Raw genomic sequence first — 20,944 nt, 5'->3', positions numbered from 1 at the left:
CCCGCCCCCGGGTGGTGGCCCCGCCCACGCTCCGCCCCCAGCGCGCGGGCTTGCGGTGCCTCAGACCCCTGGTCTCCGGCGTCCTCTTCGGGTTCTGGCGCCGCTCTGCAGACTTGGGAGTGTGGGGCAACCCGGGCAGTGGACGCAGTTAGCCTCGGAGGCTTCAGCACATTGCGGTCATCACCTTCTAGGTTTGCTGGAACCACGGCCTTGCAGTTGCCTCGCCACCAGGTACTCCCATTAACCCGGTGTGGGACGCAGGGCCGGCTCTGGGCTCCCGCCGACCTGCAGACAGGCCGCAGAGGTCCTGGGTGGCCGTGGTGGCGGCGGGGCCGGGGTCCACCCGCCTGACCCGGCTCTTGCAGCCCTTTTGGTACTTTTGCTCTGTACAGACCTGTATTTTCTCTCTGTGTGTATGGTTTCTTTTTTGCAGCAATGAAAGAGTGGGAAATGAAGTCTCAGGGTTTTTTTTTATCTGTAAAGCGGGAATAGTTACGAGATTATGGTCCAGACGAAATTCAAGTGCCTGATTTGTTTTAAAATGCCTCACAAAACTTGTTTGGCGTATACTTCTGCTCTCACCCTTACAGACGTTAATGTTTTGTACTGTTCTGCATTTCTTAACTCCTGGCTATGGTAGACACTCCTTATAGTATTGATTTTTGAGGGAGTACCTCAGGACAGTGCAGATAAGTATATTCAGGCACAGATAGGTGAATTGTGAGACTGTTAGCCAAAGATGACATCAAGACGGATTAGGTTGCCAAAAGAAATGATTTTGTTTTGAACAGGTTAAGGATGGGAGCTGGAGTGACAATCATGGGTCTGCCCTTATTAAACTGATTTAAGAGAGTTAGAGATAATTTGTAATCGTAAGAAATATCTAGAAGAGGGGAAATACATGTTAAGAGACATTTTACTGGTTGGGGATTTAGCTCAGTGGTAGAGCGCTTGCCTAACAAGTGCAAGGCCCTGGGTTCGGTCCCCAGCTCCGGAAAAAAAAAAAAAGAGACATTGTACTGATGAATATGAATTTATAAATAGGTGCTTAACAGATCTTGAGAAGGAGGAGTTATAGTTTGAGCAAACATTTAAAAAAAATTTGGGGGGAGGGGATTCAGTTTTCAAAGCGTAAGCTCCAGGAAAAACACAGAATCTCCATGTTTGTGAAATGGTTTACATTTCTGAGAAACACTGATACAGAATAGAATTAAAGCCACGAGGGAGAGCGGAATGCCTTGGAGTGGTGCTTGTGAGATGAAGAAGTGGAGAGGGTAGGGGAGTGCAGAGAGGGACAGGAAGCCGAGGAGCTGGAAGACCCTGGGAACAGAACTTATCAGTGGAAAGGTGCTCTGTATTCTTGAAAGCACAGTGCAGGCCTGGAACAGTAAGAACTCTAATTACCCTTGCACAACTCTGTCCCCAGCAGAGTTCAAACTGGCTAGAACCTGAACCATAGGCTGTGCTTAGGATGCAGGAAGTGCCATCCACTTCCTTAATGGCAGTTAGGGTGTAATAGGGGTAATTACAGTTCCAATGGTTATAGAGCTAAGTGCCAGGTGTAAACTGGGGGACTAGAAGTCACATGGTTGAACACAATGAATGAAGAAAGAAATGCCAGTAAGGAAGGAGTGATGAAAGGGAAGATGGGTTCTTTTTCTTTCTTTTTTCTTTCCTTTTTCATTTGAAGTTTTCAGGAAAGATGTAATCATGTTTCTTTGGGAAGTAATGAAATCAGGAAGTCATTTTGAAAGGTGATTTCTGTTTCTTCTGAGACAGGACAGGGACAGAGTTGGAACCATGGCGTTAGACTCGCCCTTATGAGTTACATAAGGGATAATTCCAAGCTATGAATGAGAATATCTACTCACCACCCAGTTAGTGATTTTTCAGTCTACCACCTACTGTCACGTGACAGCCACAGGAAGAAGGCCTCGGTTGTATAAAGACCAAAGTCCCTACACCCTCTCAGTAATCAGGTCTCTAGAAGAATGCTATTTACGTTTTCTTGTTTCTCTTTTTGAGATTGTCTCCCTTGTAGTCCAGCCTAGCCCAGGCCTTACTGCCTAGCCCAGACCGACCTTGAATGCAATAGAGCTCCTCCTGCATCAGCCTCCCAAGTGCTGGGATTACAGAAAGGCTCACCATACCCAACCTAAAGTTATAAAGAATATAAAGAAGGCTTTACATACAAGAATAAATGAATGGGGCCATAGTTATTTATAGCGAGAAACGGTATCAAGTCATTCTGTTAAGAAAAACTGGAAAACATTGGAGAATTTTGTACATCCAGCTTGTTTGGTTTTGTTTATATTTTATTTTACTTTATTTTTTGAGACATGGTCTCAGTATATAGCTCTGGCTGTCATATGCTGTACATGTCATTATATAGGCCAAGCTGGCCTCAGACTCAAAGATATGCATACCAACCTCTGCCTCCCAAGTTCTGGGATAAAACCTGGAAACCAACGTGTGTCCCATAAACTAAATGCATCCTAGGATAGCTATGAATGTGGCCCAGCACATTAGTAGATGACAACATAATGTAACTGTGTCAAAAGTTTGGACACCCCTGGAACTAAGTGAACATTTATTGGCTGTGAGTTGAGAAACAAATTCAGTTAGAACTGGTCCAGCCTTAAAGCAATTTTATGACCTTTGACAAATTCTGTGTGTGTGTGTGTGTGTGTGTGTGTGTGTGTGTGTGTGTGTGTGTGTATGTGTGTGTGTGTGTGCGCGTGTGTGTGTGTGTGTGTGTGTGTGTGTGTGTGTGTGTTAATATCATAGCCTATCCTAGTTTCCTTGCTGAGGTAAGTGTAGAAAGACTACAAAAAGATACATGAACTGGATATTATATCAAAATGGTTTCCTGTTGAGAATTTGAAAACCTAAGTATAAGAGATTGTTTAAGCATAATTATATACCACTCCACAGCAGTAAAAATGACATAAACATTTATCATAGTGCTTGTTTTTATTTATAGCAGGGTACTAACTAAACATAAATAGGATTTGCTGTTTGTTCAAAACACCAAATATCACCTATATCAATATCTATGTGTTTCTATAGATACAACTTCCAAAAAGTAATAATATTGCCTGTCTCATTAAGTTCTTGTAAGATACCAATTGAGGCTGTGTGTTTTTACTTTATAACTATGGAACAACTATTGGTATGCAGTAGAAATTGCGCTATATTGAACGGTAGTCTGTTCCAGAATAGAGAAAGTATCTAAGTAGTGTTTATCGGCAGACGTAAAGATTTTGTAAATTCTCATCACTTAGCTGCTTTTGATCTGGCTCTCGGTCAAAGGATGTTTCTGTACCCGTTGGTTGCCTGTCCTGCAAATGTAATGCTGCTCTTACAGCTTAGCCAAGCACATTTGATCAGAGGCCATATGCTGTTAGTGCCAGTCGCACACTGGCTTCCATTTATAACTTACTTTTGGCGGTGATAAAAAGATGTGTTTTGATATGGTTTTATTCTGTTATCTTCTGTTTATTTTCACAGCGCTGAGGATCCAACCCAAGACTTGGCCATGTTAGGCAAGCACTCCTGATTATTGTTTTTATAACCTAACAGGTAATTTTGAAGGCATTTGCCATTCAATTTTATTACATATATACACAGGTGTATTATATATGTGTGTGTATATGTATATATATGTATATATATATATATAATATCTATATGTGCACATACGTTGTTTTAATCTTTGCTTTAATGGGTTTTTTTTTTCAGCTAGTTAGAAACATGGAGCCTGAAACTGAAGGGCCACCGCCAACAATCCAAGTGACACCTCTTCAGCAAATGATGGCCTCCTGTGCTGGGGCTGTAGTGACATCACTAATGGGTAAAATTACGCTGCCAGCACAGATTATGTAACTTGGATTATTCCATGAGAGTTTAGTATCCGTGGAATAAGAATGTCATTTTCGAGGGGTGCGGCGTGGGACTTGTGTAACACATGGACTTTTGTTGTCTGTGAACATGCGCCACGTGGCAGCCAGAAGTCAATGTCAGCCTCTTCCGTTGTCCTGTCCTTTACTTGTGTGTGTGCCTGTGAATTCACATGCGTTCATACGCATGCGTGTGCATGGGCTTGTGAGTGTGTGGAGCCCAGAGTTCAGTGCTGGATGCCTTCAGCCCGTCCTCACTTTAGTGTTTGAGACGAGGTCACTCACTGAAGGCAGAGCTGTATGATTGGCTAGCAAACCCCAGGGATCCTCTTTGTCTTTGCCTTCCTGTGCCAGGAGTACAGTCCAGTGTCACTGGGCCCAGTGTTCAAATGTGGATGTTGGGGATTTAAAATCTAGACTGCACGCTTGTGTGGCAAGCACTTCCCTGAGCTATCTTTCGAGCCACCAAACTAGGGGTCGTATAGAATATGCAGGTTTCCGGTGTTTTAGCACAGTAATGTGAAAGAATAAAAAATGAAGAGAATCAGATTTCTGTCCTTGCTTATTCACCCCACATTGCTGCTACAGTACCCATTTCTCCGAGGTTTACCTTTTTACTGAAAATAAGGGGTTTTAGCAGAGTGTGGTATGACACACCTTTCATCCCAGGACTTGGGAAGCAAAGACGTGTGGGTCTTTGTAGGGCAGTCTGATGTACATCGGAGTTCCAGGACAACCAGGGCTACATTAATAGAAAAACCAGAAAAGAAGGAGGGAGAAATTTGCTTTTAAATTAAGAATTCTTAGGTGTCCCTATCAACATTATTAAACTTTCACAACACTTTTAAGTCTTTTAAACTAGGAAAGGAATAAAATATTTGCATATAGAATAACACAATTTGGGGTAACTTAAGAGTTTCTCAAGTTTTTGTGGACTTAGCTTTTTGTATTTCACATAGCCATAGTCAAACGGTATAAGTGATAGGTTAACATTTGAATGATTTTGTGTTGACTAGTTTGTTTAATCAAGGTAACAAGTGATTAGAGCATGTAAACCACTTGTTTTATGTTGTATCTTTAAGTTAGAATTCAAGTTCATAATGGCCTTAAAAATTATCTAATGGGACTTTCTTGTTCTCTGATGAGGAATAGTTTTCTTGAAATCACAATTTAATGTTTCCTTATTTTTATGAACTAGAGCATGCAGATGAAAAGACACAAATTTTCTTCTCTTGTTCCCAAGTGGATGGCACGACCTAATGCTGATACAGATAAATTGATCAGATTGGAAGTCTAACACTGATTTTTAGTTACTCATAATATCAAGTTTTTCTCAAATCTTTAGACTTTTAGAACAACATATTTTCTAGAATTGTAGTTCTTTAGTTTTAACACAGATAGAATTGTAGTTGTAGACTGAAATGACTAGTCAAGTGTGAGAAGTGATTTGTAGCCCATCTTGTGGACAGAAATGCTGAGGACCACATTAGGAGCAGCTCAGTGGTGGGGCACACATTAGGAGCAGCTCAGTGGTGGGGCACACATTAGGAGCAGCTCAGTGGTGGGGCACACATTAGGAGCAGCTCAGTGGTGGGGCACACATTAGGAGCAGCTCAGTGGTGGGGCACACATTAGGAGCAGCTCAGTGGTGGGGCACACATTAGGAGCAGCTCAGTGGTGAGGCACACATTAGGAGCAGCTCAGTGGTGGGGCACACATTAGGAACAGCTCAGTGGTGGGGCACACGTTCATTGCTATTTTTAGATAAACAGCTTACCCTTTGCATAGGAATGAGGAGAAGTGTGACTTGATGGATAGTTTTCTAACTTACCTATACATCATAAAGATTAGAGATATCATATCTTAATTAAAATTTATATATCCCTAGTGACACCCCTGGATGTTGTTAAAATTCGACTCCAAGCCCAGAACAACCCATTCCCTAAAGGTATGTATATTAAACTTTTTAAACCTTTTTTTTAGACTTTTAAAAATGTTATTGTGCTCATTTTTGTTTCCATGATATTTTTGTTAATTTATTAGAATTGATGCCTTACCTAGAAACATTTTTCACCATTTAATTGTACCTAGTGAGATATAGGCAGAAAAAAATATGTGTTTTTTTTTTTTAATAAAAATTTATGGGCTGGAGAGATGACTCAGTGGTTAAGAGCACTGACTGCTCTTCCAGAGGTCCTGAGTTCAAATCCCAGCAACCACATGGTACCTTACAACCATCTGTAACGATCTCTTCTGGCATGTCTGAAGACAGCTACAGTGTACTTATATATAATAAATAAATAAATCTTTTTAAAAAAATTGTGATTGACCATTTTGCTGGGTATAGTAGTCTGTGCAGGCATCTGTGGTCTCTGAGAGCCTGTAAAATATCTGTCTGGGCCCTTCTAGTTTTTAGTTTCCATTGAGGAGTTATGTGTTATTCCAGTAGGTCTTCCTTAATATGTTACTTGGTCTTTTTCCCTTATTGATTTCTTTCTTTGTTTTTTATGTGTAATATTCCAGAGAAAAGCCTGCTAGAGATGGGCATGGGAGTTCAGAGGAGAAAATCTGCTTTATTGGCTGGATGTGGGGGGGTAAGGGGAGAGGCCTCAGGAGGTAGTCTGCTACAGAGATAGGTGGAGGACTGGGGGATTGGGTGTGGAGGAAAGGAGGGAGAGGTAAACATCTACAGTTGACCTACCTGTCCCCTGGGGTGAATGGCCCGTGGGTTCCCAGAGAATGTCTGCTGGAGTTGGAGGCTTGGATAAAGCAGTGAGTAGGAGGAGGGAATTTTGGAGGAGAAAGTTGTGATCATTGGAAATGGGGCACGGTAGGGGGCCAGCAGATGTCTGCTGCACAGCTGGGGAGGCTTCATTATGACTATGAGGAATCTGATAAGATAATTCTATATTGTATCAGAGGGGCAAGAATACCAACACTGTAATCAGCCAGCTGTATAAAGGTAGTGTGTCAAACACAAGTAGCAAGAGTTGGCTGAGCTGGAGTAAACTGCCTTATTTGAGTCCTCCCTGTTCTGAGAATGTAGCTCAGAGAGTGCCTTGCTTTCCTTGTGTGTATGAGGCCCTGAGTTCTATTCTCAGCATCAATACGGTGGAGGGGGGAAAAGAAAGAATAATACAGTTTTAAATAAATCTTGTCTGTTAAGTATATAGATATGAGGTAAGGCTAAATGTAGAGAGAGACTAAAAGGTTACTTGTGCATATTAAAGAAAGCTGAGAAGCGAAGCAGACGACATTATGACACAGAATTTCTGTAGTTGACACAGGGGACAATCTGGTCAGCGAGTATGAAGCCATTAGGACAAGTTGTAGTAAATTAGGTAAGCTAACAGCTGGCCAGAAAGAGCAGTACACATGGCAAAGAACGGACAAACGTGGCACTGCTTCCATCAGTAACATTTGTTCTGCATGTTTGGACATGGATTCCCCATGTGTGCAAAAGTTAACCTGTAAACGTCTTTCTCTTTCTTCATCTCCTGTCCCGTAGGTAACTTAAAAAATACCTAAGTGCACATGTCTTTAAAACCATGATTCAGAAGGTATAAAACCTAGTAATTCATGCTGTCACTTCACAGTGTGAGTTGAGAGGCCAGTTCTGACTGACCGTAAACAGTTGACTGGTTATGTACGTTCCTGACTAGAAGGTCTCTTCCCATCCTCCTAGTCTCACTGCACTCGTGCTTATCTGTAAAAATGCTATTCCTTTGTGAACTAACTACTGTAACTGCTCTGCTGTCCTAGGCAAGTGTTTTCTGTACAGTAATGGACTCATGGATCACATATGTATCTGTGAAGAGGAGAGCAAGAAAGCATGGTATAAGAAGCCAGGAAACTTCCATGGGACTCTGGTAAAGACCTGCTTTTATTTGCGATTTTGAATGTTTGCTTTATCTTTCTTTTCTTTTCCTTTTTCTTTTTTTCTTTTTTTAAGTTTTCTTATTTTCCTTTTTTAAATTGGCTATTTTATTTATTTACATACCAAATGTTATCCCCTTTCCTGGTTTCCCCTCCACAGACTCCCCCTATTCCATCCCCATTCCCTCACCCACCCATGCTTGCCTGCCTCACTGCCCTAACTTACACTGGGGCAACAGGCCTTCACAGGACCAAGGGCCTTCCCTGCCACTGATGCCAGAGGCAGCTGGAGCCATGGGTCCTTCCATGTGTATTCTTCGGTTGGTGGTTTAGTGCCTGGGGGGTCTGGTTGGTTGATATTGTTCTTCCTATGGGGTTGCAAACCCCTTCAGCTCCTTCAGTCTTTCCCATAACTCCTCCATTGGGGTTCCTGTGCTTAGTCCAATGGTTGGCTACAGGCATCTACCTCTGTATTTGTCAGGATTTGGCAGAGGCTCTCAGGAGACAGCTGTACCAGGCTCCTGTCAGTATGCACTGCTTGGCATCAGCAATACTGTCTGGGTTTGGTGGCTGTAGATGGGATGGATCCCCAGGTGGAGCAGTCTCTGGATGGCCTTTCCTTCAGTCTCTGCTCCACTCTTTGTCCCAGCATTTCCTTTAGACAGGAGCAATTCTGGGTTAAAATTTTGAGAAGGGTGGGTGGTCCCATCCCTCAACCAGGGACAGTGCCTAACCTCTGAATATGGTCTCTATAGTTTCTCTCTCTACTTTGTTGGGGATTTCAGCTAATGTCATCCCCTTTGGGTCCTAGAGCCTCTTACTTCTCTGGTATCTGGGACTTTCTGGTGGCTACACCAGTTCTCCATCCCCCATTGCTACATACCCCTATTCAATTTCTTGTCCTTCTGTACATCTCCCCTGTCTCCTCCCATACCTGATCCTGTCCCCACCCTATTTTCTCCTCCCTCTCTTCTCTTCCTCCCAGTTCCCTCCCACTCTCTACTTCCCTTGATTATTTTGTTCCACCTTCTAAGTAGGACTGAAGCATCCACACTTTGGTCTTCTTTCTTTTTGACTTTCATATGGTCCCTGAGTTGTGTCATGGGTATTCCGAGCTTTTTGCCTAATATCCACTTATCAGTGAGTACATACCATGTGTGTTCATTTGTGATTGGGCTACCTCACTCAGGATGATATTTTCTAGTTCATTCCATTTGCCTATGGATTTCATGAAGTCATTGTTTTTGATAGCTGAGTAGTCCTCCACTGTAGATGTACCACATTTTCTGTATCCATTCCTCTGTTGAAGGGCATCTGGGATCTTTCCAGCTTCTGGCTATTATAAATAAGGTTGCTTCATAGCATAGTGGAGCATGTGTCCTTGTTATATGTTGGAGTGGTATAACTGGGTTCTCGGGTAGTACTATGTCCAACTTTCTTAGGAACCAGCACACTGATTTCCAGAGTGCTTGGTTGTACCAGCTTGCAATCCCACAAGAAATGGAGGAGTGTTCTTCTTCCTCTATATCCTCACCAGCATCTGTTGTCACCTGAGTTTTTGATCTTAGCCATTCTGGCTGGTGTGAGGTAGAATCTCAGGGTTGTTTTGATTTGCATTTCCCTGATGACTAAGGAGGTTGAAGATTTCTTTCGGTGCTTCTTGGCCATTCGATATTCCTTAGTTGAGAATTCTTTGTTTAGCTCTGCACCCCATTTTTTTTTTTTGGTTCTTTTTTTCGGAGCTGGGGACCGAACCCAGGGCCTTGCGCTTCCTAGGTAAGCGCTCTACCACTGAGCTAAATCCCCAGCCCCTCTGCACCCCATTTTTAATAGGGTTGTTTCGTTCTCTGGAGTCTAACTTCTTGAGTTCTTTGTATATTTTGGATATACACTCCGTCGGATGTAAAGATCTTTTTCCAATCTGTTGGTTGCATTTTTGTCCTAATAATAGTGCCCTTTGCCTTACAGAAGTTTTGCAGTTTTATGAGGTCCCATTTGTTGATTCTTGATCTTAGAGCATAAGCCATTGGTGTTCTGTTCAGGAAAATTTCCCCTGTACCAATGTGTTCTAGCCTCTTCCCCACTTTTTCTTCTATTAGTTTCAATGTACCTGGTTTTATGTGGAGGTCTTTGATCCACTTGGACCTGAACTTTGTTTGTACAAGGAGATATGGTTGGCTCAATTTGCATTCTTCTACATGCTCACTGCCACTTGAACCAGCACCATTTGTTGAAAATGCTATCTTTTTTCCATTGGATGGTTTTAGCTCTTTTGTCACAGATCAAGTGACCATAGGTGTGTGGGTTCATTTCTGGGTCTTCAATTCTATTCCACTGATCTATCTCTCTGTCTCTGTACCAATACCATGGTATGTGTGTCAGTTTGTTTATCACTATTGCTCTGTAATTCTGCTTGAGGTTAGGGTTGGTGATTGCCCCAGAAGTTCTCTTATTGCTGAGAATAGTTTTCACTATCCTGGGATTTTTGTTGTTCGAAATGATTTGAGAATTGCTTTTTCTGTCTCTGAAGAATTGAGTTGGAATTTTGATGGGGATTACATTGAATGGATTAGATTGCTTTGGGTAAAATGGCCATTTTTTACTATGTTAATCCTGCTGATCCATGAGCATAGAAAATCTTTCCATCTTCTGAGATCTTCAGTATCTTTCTTCAGAGACTTGAAATTCTTGTCATACAGATCTTTCACTTGCTTGGTTAGTGTCACCCAACTAGTTTATATTATTTGTGACTATTGTGAAGGATGTTGTTTTCCTAATTTCTTTCTCAGCCTGTTTATCCTTTGTGTAGAGGAAGGCTACTGATTTTTTTTGAGTTAATTTTATTCCCAGCCACTTTGCTGAAGTTGTTTATCAGGTTTAGTAGTTCTCTGGTGGAACTTTTGGGGTCAATAATATATACTATCTTATCATGTGCAAATAGTGATATTTTGACTTCTTCCTTTCCAATGTATATCCCTTTGACCTCCTTTTGTTGTCTAATTGTTCTGGCTAGGACTTGGAGAACTATATTGAATAAGTAGGGAGAGAGAGTGGGCAGCCTTGTCTAGTCCCTGATTTTAGTGGGGTTGCTTCAAGTTTCTCTCCATTTAGGTTGATGTTGGCTACTGGTTTCCTGTATATTGCTTTCACTATGTTTAGGTATGGGCCTTGAACTCCTGTGATCTTTCCAAGGCTTTTAACATGAAGAGGTGTTGAATTTTGTCAAATGCTTACTCAGCATCTAATGAGATGATCATGTGGTTTTTTTTTTCCTTTGAGTTTGTTTATATGGTGGATCACGTTGATTTCCATATATTAAACCATCTCTGCATCCCTAGGATGAAGCTTATTTGATCATGGTGAATGATCATTTTGATGTGTTCTTTTTTTTTTTTTTTTTTTTTTTCTTTTTTTTTTTTTTTTATTAACTTGAGTATTTCTTATATACATTTCGAGTGTTATTCCCTTTCCCGGTATCCGGGCAAACATCCCCCTCCCCCCTCCCCTTCCTTATGGGTGTTCCCCTCCCAACCCTCCCCCCATTGCCGCCCTCCCCCCATAGACTGGTTCACTGTGGGTTCAGTCTTAGCAGGACCCAGGGCTTCCCCTTCCACTGGTGCTCTTACTAGGATATTCATTGCTACCTATGGGGTCAGAGTCCAGGGTCAGTCCATGTATAGTCTTTAGGTAGTGGCTTAGTCCCTGGAAGCTCTGGTTGCTTGGCATTGTTGTACTTTTGGGGTCTCGAGCCCCTTCAAGCTCTTCCAGTTCTTTCTCTGATTCCTTCAATAGGGGACCTATTCTCAGTTCAGTGGTTTGCTGCTGGCATTCGCCTCTATATTTGCTGTATTCTGGCTGTGTCTCTCAGGAGCGATCTACATCCGGCTCCTGTCGGTCTGCACTTCTTTGCTTCATCCATCTTGTCTAATTGGGTGGCTGTATATGTATGGGCCACATGTGGGGCAGGCTCTGAATGGGTGTTCCTTCAGTCTCTGTTTTAATCTTTGCCTCTCCCTTCCCTGCCAAGGGTATTCTTTTTCCTCATTTAAAGAAGGAGTGAAGCATTCACATTTTGATCATCCGTCTTGAGTTTCCTTTGTTCTAGGGATCTAGGGTAATTCAAGCATTTGGGCTAATAGCCACTTATCAATGAGTGCATACCATGTATGTCTTTCTGTGAGTGGGTTAGCTCACTCAGGACGATATTTTCCAGTTCCAACCATTTGCCTACGAATTTCATAAACTCGTTGTTTTTGATAGCTGAGTAATATTCCATTGTGTAGATGTACCACATTTTCTGTATCCATTCCTCTGTTGAAGGGCATCTGGGTTCTTTCCAGCTTCTGGCTATTATAAATAAGGCTGCGATGAACATAGTGGAGCACGTGTCTCTTTTATATGTTGAGGCATCTTTTGGGTATATGCCCAAGAGAGGTATAGCTGGATCATCAGGCAGTTCAATGTCCAATTTTCTGAGGAACCTCCAGACTGATTTCCAGAATGGTTTTACCAGTCTGCAATCCCACCAACAATGGAGGAGTGTTCCTCTTTCTCCACATCCTCGCCAGCATCTGCTGTCACCTGAGTTTTTGATCTTAGCCAATCGCACTGGTGTGAGGTGAAATCTCAGGGTTGTTTTGATTTGCATTTCCCTTATGACTAAAGATGTTGAACATTTCTTTAGGTGTTTCTCAGCCATTCGGCATTCCTCAGCTGTGAATTCTTTGTTTAGCTCTGAACCCCATTTTTTAATAGGGTTATTTGTTTCCCTGCGGTCTAACTTCTTGAGTTCTTTGTATATTTTGGAAATAAGGCCTCTATCTGTTGTAGGATTGGTAAAGATCTTTTCCCAATCTGTTGGTTGCCGTTTTGTCCTAACCACAGTGTCCTTTGCCTTACAGAAGCTTTGCAGTTTTATGAGATCCCATTTGTCGATTCTTGATCTTAGAGCATAAGCCATTGGTGTTTTGTTCAGGAAATTTTTTCCAGTGCCCATGTGTTCCAGATGCTTCCCTAGTTTTTCTTCTATTAGTTTGAGTGTGTCTGGTTTGATGTGGAGGTCCTTGATCCACTTGGACTTAAGCTTTGTACAGGGTGATAAGCATGGATCGATCTGCATTCTTCTACATGTTGACCTCCAGTTGAACCAGCACCATTTGCTGAAAATACTATCTTTTTTCCATTGGATGGTTTTGGCTCCTTTGTCAAAAATCAAGTGACCATAGGTGTGTGGGTTCATTTCTGGGTCTTCAATTCTATTCCATTGGTCTATCTGTCTGTCTCTGTACCAATACCATGCAGTTTTTATCACTATTGCTCTGTAATACTGCTTGAGTTCAGGGATAGTGATTCCCCCTGAAGTCCTTTTATTGTTGAGGATAGCTTTAGCTATCCTGGGTTTTTTGTTATTCCAGATGAATTTGCAAATTGTTCTGTCTAACTCTTTGAAGAATTGGATTGGTATTTTGATGGGGATTGCATTGAATCTGTAGATTGCTTTTGGTAAAATGGCCATTTTTACCATATTAATCCTGCCAATCCATGAGCATGGGAGATCTTTCCATCTTCTGAGGTCTTCTTCAATTTCTTTCCTCAGTGTCTTGAAGTTCTTATTGTACAGATCTTTTACTTGCTTGGTTAAAGTCACACCGAGGTACTTTATATTATTTGGGTCTATTATGAAGGGTGTCGTTTCCCTAATTTCTTTCTCGGCTTGTTTCTCTTTTGTATAGAGGAAGGCAACTGATTTATTTGAGTTAATTTTATACCCAGCCACTTTGCTGAAGTTGTTTATCAGCTTTAGTAGTTCTCTGGTGGAACTTTTGGGATCACTTAAATATACTATCATGTCATCTGCAAATAGTGATATTTTGACCTCTTCTTTTCCGATCTGTATCCCTTTGATCTCCTTTTGTTGTCTGATTGCTCTGGCTAGAACTTCAAGAACTATATTGAATAAGTAGGGAGAGAGTGGGCAGCCTTGTCTAGTCCCTGATTTTAGTGGGATTGCTTCAAGTTTCTCTCCATTTAGTTTAATGTTAGCAACTGGTTTGCTGTATATGGCTTTTACTATGTTTAGGTATGGGCCTTGAATTCCTATTCTTTCCAGGACTTTTATCATGAAGGGGTGTTGAATTTTGTCAAATGCTTTCTCAGCATCTAATGAAATGATCATGTGGTTCTGTTCTTTCAGTTTGTTTATATAATGGATCACGTTGATGGTTTTCCGTATATTAAACCATCCCTGCATGCCTGGGATGAAGCCTACTTGATCATGGTGGATGATTGTTTTGATGTGCTCTTGAATTCGGTTTGCCAGAATTTTATTGAGTATTTTTGCGTCGATATTCATAAGGGAAATTGGTCTGAAGTTCTCTTTCTTTGTTGTGTCTTTGTGTGGTTTAGGTATAAGAGTAATTGTGGCTTCGTAGAAGGAATTCGGTAGGGCTCCATCTGTTTCAATTTTGTGGAATAGTTTGGATAATATTGGTATGAGGTCTTCTATGAAGGTTTGATAGAATTCTGCACTAAACCCGTCTGGACCTGGGCTCTTTTTGGTTGGGAGACCTTTAATGACTGCTTCTATTTCCTTAGGAGTTATGGGGTTGTTTAACTGGTTTATCTGTTCCTGATTTAACTTCGATACCTGGTATCTGTCTAGGAAATTGTCCATTTCCTGAAGATTTTCAAATTTTGTTGAATATAGGTTTTTATAGTAAGATCTGATGATTTTTTGAATTTCCTCCGAATCTGTAGTTATGTCTCCCTTTTCATTTCTGATTTTGTTAATTTGGACACACTCTCTGTGTCCTCTCGTTAGTCTGGCTAAGGGTTTATCTATCTTGTTGATTTTCTCAAAGAACCAACTTTTGGTTCTGTTGATTCTTTCTATGGTCCTTTTTGTTTCTACTTGGTTGATTTCAGCTCTGAGTTTGATTATTTCCTGCCTTCTACTCCTCCTGGGTGTATTTGCTTCTTTTTGTTCTAGAGCTTTTAGGTGTGCTGTCAAGCTGCTGACATATGCTCTTTCCTGTTTCTTTCTGCAGGCACTCAGCGCTATGAGTTTTCCTCTTAGCACAGCTTTCATTGTGTCCCATAAGTTTGAGTATGTTGTATCTTCATTTTCATTAAATTCTAAAAAGTTTTTAATTTCTTTCTTTATTTCTTCCTTGACCAGGTTATCATTGAGTAGAGCATTGTTCAATTTCCACGTATATGTGGGCATTCTTCCCTTATTGTTATTGAAGACCAGTTTTAGGCCGTGGTGGTCCGATAGCACGCATGGGATTATTTCTATCTTTCTGTACCTGTTGAGGCCCGTTTTTTGACCAATTATATGGTCAATTTTGGAGAAAGTACCATGAGGAGCTGAGAAGAAGGTATATCCTTTTGCTTTAGGATAGAATGTTCTATAAATATCCGTTAAGTCCATTTGGCTCATGACTTCTCTTAGTCTGTCTACATCACTGTTTAATTTCTGTTTCCATGATCTGTCCATTGATGAGAGTGGGGTGTTGAAATCTCCCACTATTATTGTGTGAGGTGCAATGTGTGTTTTGAGCTTTAGTAAGGTTTCTTTTACATATGTAGGTGCCCTTGTATTTGGGGCATAGATATTTAGGATTGAGAGTTCATCTTGGTTGATTTTTCCTTTGATGAATATGAAGTGTCCTTCCTTATCTTTTTTGATGACTTTTAGTTGGAAATTGATTTTATTTGATATTAGAATGGCTACTCCAGCTTGCTTCTTCTGACCATTTGCTTGGAAAGTTGTTTTCCAGCCTTTCACTCTGAGGTAGTGTCTGTCTTTGTCTCTGAGGTGTGTTTCCTGTAGGCAGCAGAATGCAGGGTCCTCGTTGCGTATCCAGTTTGTTAATCTATGTCTTTTTATTGGGGAGTTGAGGCCATTGATATTGAGAGATATTAAGGAATAGTGATTATTGCTTCCCGTTATATTCATATTTGATGTGAGGTTATGTTTGTGTGCTTTCATTCTCTTTGTTTTGTTGCCAAGACGATTAGTTTCTTGCTTCTTCTAGGGTATAGCTTGCCTCCTTATGTTGGGCTTTACCATTTATTATCCTTTGTAGTGCTGGATTTGTAGAAAGATATTGTGTAAATTTGGTTTTGTCATGGAATATCTTGGTTTCTCCATCAATGTTAATTGAGAGTTTTGCTGGATACAGTAATCTGGGCTGGCATTTGTGTTCTCTTAGGGTCTGTATAACATCAGTCCAGGATCTTCTGGCCTTCATAGTTTCTGGCGAGAAGTCTGGTGTGATTCTGATAGGTCTCCCTTTATATGTTACTTGACCTTTTTCCCTTACTGCTTTTAATATTCTTTCTTTATTTTGTGCGTTTGGTGTTTTGACAATTATGTGACGGGAGGTGTTTCTTTTCTGGTCCAATCTATTTGGAGTTCTGTAGGCTTCCTGTATGTCTATGGGTATCTCTTTTTTTAGGTTAGGGAAGTTTTCTTCTATGATTTTGTTGAAGATATTTACTGGTCCTTTGAGCTGGGAGTCTTCACTCTCTTCTATACCTATTATCCTTAGGTTTGATCTTCTCATTGAGTCCTGGATTTCCTGTATGTTTTGGACCAGTAGCTTTTTCCGCTTTACATTATCTTTGACAGTTGAGTCAATGATTTCTATGGAATCTTCTGCTCCTGAGATTCTCTCTTCCATCTCTTGTATTCTGTTGGTGAAGCTTGTATCTACAGCTCCTTGTTTCTTCTTTTGGTTTTCTATATCCAGGGTTGTTTCCATGTGTTCTTTCTTGATTGCTTCTATTTCCATTTTTAATTCCTTCAACTGTTTGATTGTGTTTTCCTGGAATTCTTTCAGGGATTTTTGCGATTCCTCTCTGTAGGCTTCTACTTGTTTATTAATGTTTTCCTGTGCTTCCCTAAGTGTGTTCAGGTCTTTCCTGAAGTCCTCCAGCATCATGATCAAATATGATTTTGAAACTAGATCTTGCTTTTCTGGTGTGTTTGGATATTCCATGTTTGTTTTGGTGGGAGAATTGGGCTCCGATGATGGCATGTAGTCTTGGTTTCTGTTGCTTGGGTTCCTGCGCTTGCCTCTCGCCATCAGATTATCTCTAGTGTTACTTTGTTCTGCTATTTCTGACAGTGTGGCTAGACTGTCCTATAAGCCTGTGTGTCAGGAGTGCTGTATACCTGTTTTCCTCTCTTTCAGTCAGTTATGGGGACAGAGTGTTCTGCTTTCGGGCGTGTAGTTTTTCCTCTCTACAGGTCTTCAGCTGTTCCTGTGGGCCTGTGTCTTGAGTTCACCAGGCAGCTTTCTTGCAGCAGAAAATTTGGTCTTACCTGTGGTCCCGAGGCTCAGGTTTGCTCGTGGGGTGCTGTCCAGGGGCTCTCTGCAGCGGCAGCAACCAGGAAGACCTGTGCCGCCCCTTCCGGGAGCTTCAGTGCACCAGGGTTCCAGATGGTCTTTGGCTTTTTCCTCTGGCATCCGAGATGTGTGTGCAGGGAGCAGTCTCTTCTGGTTTCCCAGGCCTGTCTGCCTCTCTGAAGGTTTAGCTCTCCCTCCCACGGGATTTGGGTGCAGAGAACTGTTTATCCGGTCTGTTTCCTTCAGGGTCCGGCGGTGTCTCCGGCAGGGGTCCTGCCGCTCCTGGGCCCTCCCCCACGGGAGCCCAGAGGCCTTATACAGTTTCCTCTTGGGCCAGGGATGTGGGCAGGGGTGAGCAGTGTTGGTGGTCTCTTCCGCTCTGCAGCCTCAGGAGTGCCCACCTGACCAGGCGGTTGGGTCTCTCTCTCACCAGGTCTGGGAGCAGAGAGCTGCTGCGGGCCCTTGATGTGTTCTTAAATTTGGTTTTTGAGAATTTTATTGAGTATTTTTGCATCGATATTCATGAGGGAAATTGGTTTGAAATTCTCTTTCTTTGTTGGGTCTTTGTGTGGTTTAGGTATCAGTAAAACTGTGACCTCATGGACTAAATTGGGTAGTCTTACTTTTGTTTCTATTTTGTGGAATAGTTTGAAGAGTACTGGTATTAGGTCTTTGAAGGTCTGATAGTATTCTGCACTGAACCCATCTGGTCCTGGACTTTTTTTGGTTGGAGATGTTTAATGTCTCCTTCCATTTCTTTAGGGATTATGGGGTTGTTTAGATGGTTTATCTGATCCTTATTTAACTTTGGTACCTGTTATCTGTCTAGAAAATTATCCATCTTGTCCAGATTTTTCAGTTTTGTTGAGTAGAGTCTTTTGTAGCAAGATCCGATATTTTTTTTTTAATTTCCTCAGATTCTGTTGTTATGTCTCCATTTTCATTTCTGATTTTGTTAATTTGGATACTCACTCTGTGCCCTCTGGTTAGTCTGGCTAAGGGTTTATCTATCTTACTGATTTTTTTTTTCCAAAGAACCAGTTCATGGTTTTTTTTTTTTTTTTTTTGATGCTTTGTATATTTTCTTGGTTTCTACTTGGTTGATTTAAGCCCTGAGATTGATTATTTCCTGCTGTCTACTCCTCTTGGGTGTATTTGCTTCTTTTTGTTGTAGAGCCTTTCAGGTGTGCTATTAATCTACTAGTGTATGCTCCCTCCAATTTCTTTAAGGGGGCACTCAGATCTATGAGTTTTCCTCTTAACACTGCTTTCGTTGTATCCCATTAGTTTGGGAATGTTGTGCTTTCATTTTCATTAAATTCTAAAACATCTTAATTTCTTTATTTCTTCTCTGACCACATTATCATTCAGTAGATAGTTGTTCAGTTTCCATGTGTATGTGGGCTTTCTTCTGTTTTTGTTGTTATTGAAGACCAGCCTTAGTCCAAGGTTGTCAGAATACATGGAATTCAATGTTCTTTTATCTGTTGAGGCTTGTTTTGTGTCTGATTATATGGTCCATTTTGAAGAAGGTACCATGAGGTGCTGAGATAAAGGTATATTCTTTCGTTTTAGGGTGAAATATTCTGTAGATATCTTTTAAATCCATTTTGTTCATAACCTCTATTTGTTTCACTGTGCCTGTGTTCAGTTTCTGTTTCAATGATCTGTCCATTGGTGTGAGTGGGGTGTTGAAGTCTCCCACTATTATGGTTTGGTGTTCAATGTGTGTTTTGAGCTTTAGTAATGTTTCTTTTACAAATGTGGGTGCCATTGCATCTGGGAATAGATGTTCAGAATTGAGAGTTCATCGTGGTATATTGTTCCTTTGATGAGTATGAAATATCCCTCATCTATTTTGATAACTTTTGGTTGAAAGTCTTATTTTTTATTTTGTTTGATATTAAACAACTCCAGCTTGTTTCTTTTGGCTTTTATAGTTTCTGTTGAGAAGTGTAGTGTAATTCTGATAGGTCTGCCTTTATATACTGCTTGACCTTTTTCCCTTACTGCTTTTAATATTCTTTGTTTTGTGCATTTGGTGTTTTGATTATCATGTGAAGACAGAGTTTCTTTTCTGGTCTGATCTATTTGTAGTTCTATAGGCTTCTTGTATGATTATGGGCATCTCTTTCTTTAGATTAGAGAAGTTTTCTTCTATAATTTTGTTGAAGATATTTACTGGCCCTTTAAGATCTGAATCTTCGCTCTCTTCTATACCTATTATCCGTAGGTTTGGTCTTCTCGTTGTGTCCTCGATTTCTTGGATGTTTTGGGTTAGGAGCTTTTTGCCCTTTGCCTTTTCTTTGACTGTTGTGTCATTGTTTTCTAGGTATCTTCTGTGCCTGAGATTCCCTCCTCTATCTCTTGTATTCTGTTGGTAATGTTTGCATCTATGAAGTCTGATGGCTGTCCTGTGTTTTCTATCTCCAGGGTTGTCTCCCTTCGTGCTTTCTTTATTGTTTCAATTTCCATTTTTAGATCCTAGATGGTATTGTTCAATTCCTTCACCTGTTTAGTTGTGTTTTCGTGTAATTCTTTAAGGGATTTATGTGTTTCCTCTTTAAGGGCTTCTACCTGGTTACCTGTGTTGTCCTGTATTTCTTTAAGTGAGTTATTTATGTCCTTCTTAAAGTGCTCTGTCATCATCATGAGATGTGACTTTAAATCAGAATCTTGATTTTTCAGGTGTGTTGGGGTATCCAGTATTTGCTGAGGTGGGAGAACTGGGTTCTGATGATGCCAAGTAGCCTTGGTTTCTGTTGCTTAACTTCTTGTCCTTGCTTCTTCTTGCTATCTGGTTATATCTGGTGTTAGCTGATCTTTCTGACTCTGACTGGAGCTTGTCCCTCCTGGGAGCCTGGGAACTTAGGTGTGTGAGTCTGCACTCCTGGGAGACAACCTCTTTCTGGCTGGGATTGGGTTGAGGAGAGCTGTGGCACAGGGTCAGCTCCAGTCCCAGATGGAAACTGGAAGGATCCTGTCCCAGGCTGCTCTGTGGTTCCAGGGTTCCACTTGGGCCAGGTACTGGGGCATTGGTGGTCTCACTTGTGAGCTTAGATGTGTCAGCGCTCCTGGGAGACAACTTTTCTTTGGGAAGTCGTTTGTTTTCTTGTGTATGATTTTCTAGTTACTAGGGAATTAAAAGTCTATCATATTAAATTGTGGTAAAGAAACGTATTTCTTACCTTATAACTTGTTAACTTTCTTTTGTGTATCCTTTTTATATTTGGGAAATGTAGCTTTTTAAAATTATTTTTAAATTTTTTGAGAATTGTAGGTCTCCCTTTAAAAAAAAAAACAGAGTTACATATGTTTGTCTCCATATTCTTGGTAGTAACAATAACACCCTTCTAAGGAGAGCACTATGAGGATTTTCTTGATCCCTTTAAAGAAAAATACCCAATTTCTTTGTGCACTTATCCACCCAGTAACCTCTAGCAACTTGTATTCAGTTCTGAATTCAGGAAATTTCGTCATGTGGAATAATCATGGCATATGCTGCTTTAGAGGTTGGCATTTTTCACTCTAGGTAATAGTCATAGGACAGAGAGAGACTCTTCCTGGCTGTCCACAAGTGCAGGATTTGCTACTGACTTATTGCCCACTGGCCTGGGATGGCTGTGCCACATTTCCATGCTAGGCTGTGTGCAAAACCTGCTACAGACATTCATTTTGTTTGTTTGCTGGGAGGAGTATACAAGAGTTAGTTATTCTTTAACAGTTCTAAAGTTTTTTTTTTAGAGGAATTATATTACAATTTTTTTCCAGCTCCGAGTGAAATGACATCTTCACTCTGTTGGGTCTTTAGTG

The 20,944-nt window shown here is 41.0% G+C and overlaps 1 protein-coding gene across 7 annotated transcripts in view; it reads left to right on the top strand.

Moving 5' to 3' along the window:
* Positions 1–8: 8 nt before the first annotated feature.
* Slc25a40 (solute carrier family 25, member 40) overlaps positions 9–20,944 on the top strand; it is an 87,152-nt gene continuing 66,216 nt past the window's right edge. For 2 of the 7 annotated variants that reach the window (XR_010065616.1, XM_063285719.1), the window contains exons 1-5: positions 15–231; positions 3,511–3,582; positions 3,742–3,853; positions 5,788–5,847; positions 7,662–7,768. Coding sequence is in view for 5 of the 7 variants with exons in the window: in XM_063285719.1 (XP_063141789.1) it covers positions 3,754–3,853; positions 5,788–5,847; positions 7,662–7,768 (267 nt within the window). In the remaining 2 variants the exon portion in view is untranslated. Of the gene's footprint in view, positions 232–3,510; positions 3,583–3,741; positions 3,854–5,787; positions 5,848–7,661; positions 7,769–20,944 lie in introns of those variants that run through there. The other 5 variants (XM_063285716.1, XM_063285717.1, XM_063285718.1 and 2 more) reach the window with 5 other exon arrangements.

Source organism: Rattus norvegicus, chromosome 4, assembly GCF_036323735.1.
Source record: "Rattus norvegicus strain BN/NHsdMcwi chromosome 4, GRCr8, whole genome shotgun sequence".
Lineage (NCBI taxonomy): Eukaryota > Metazoa > Chordata > Mammalia > Rodentia > Muridae > Rattus > Rattus norvegicus.
The sequence above is the reverse complement of the archived record's forward strand: the minus strand, read 5'-3'. Positions and strand labels throughout refer to the sequence as shown.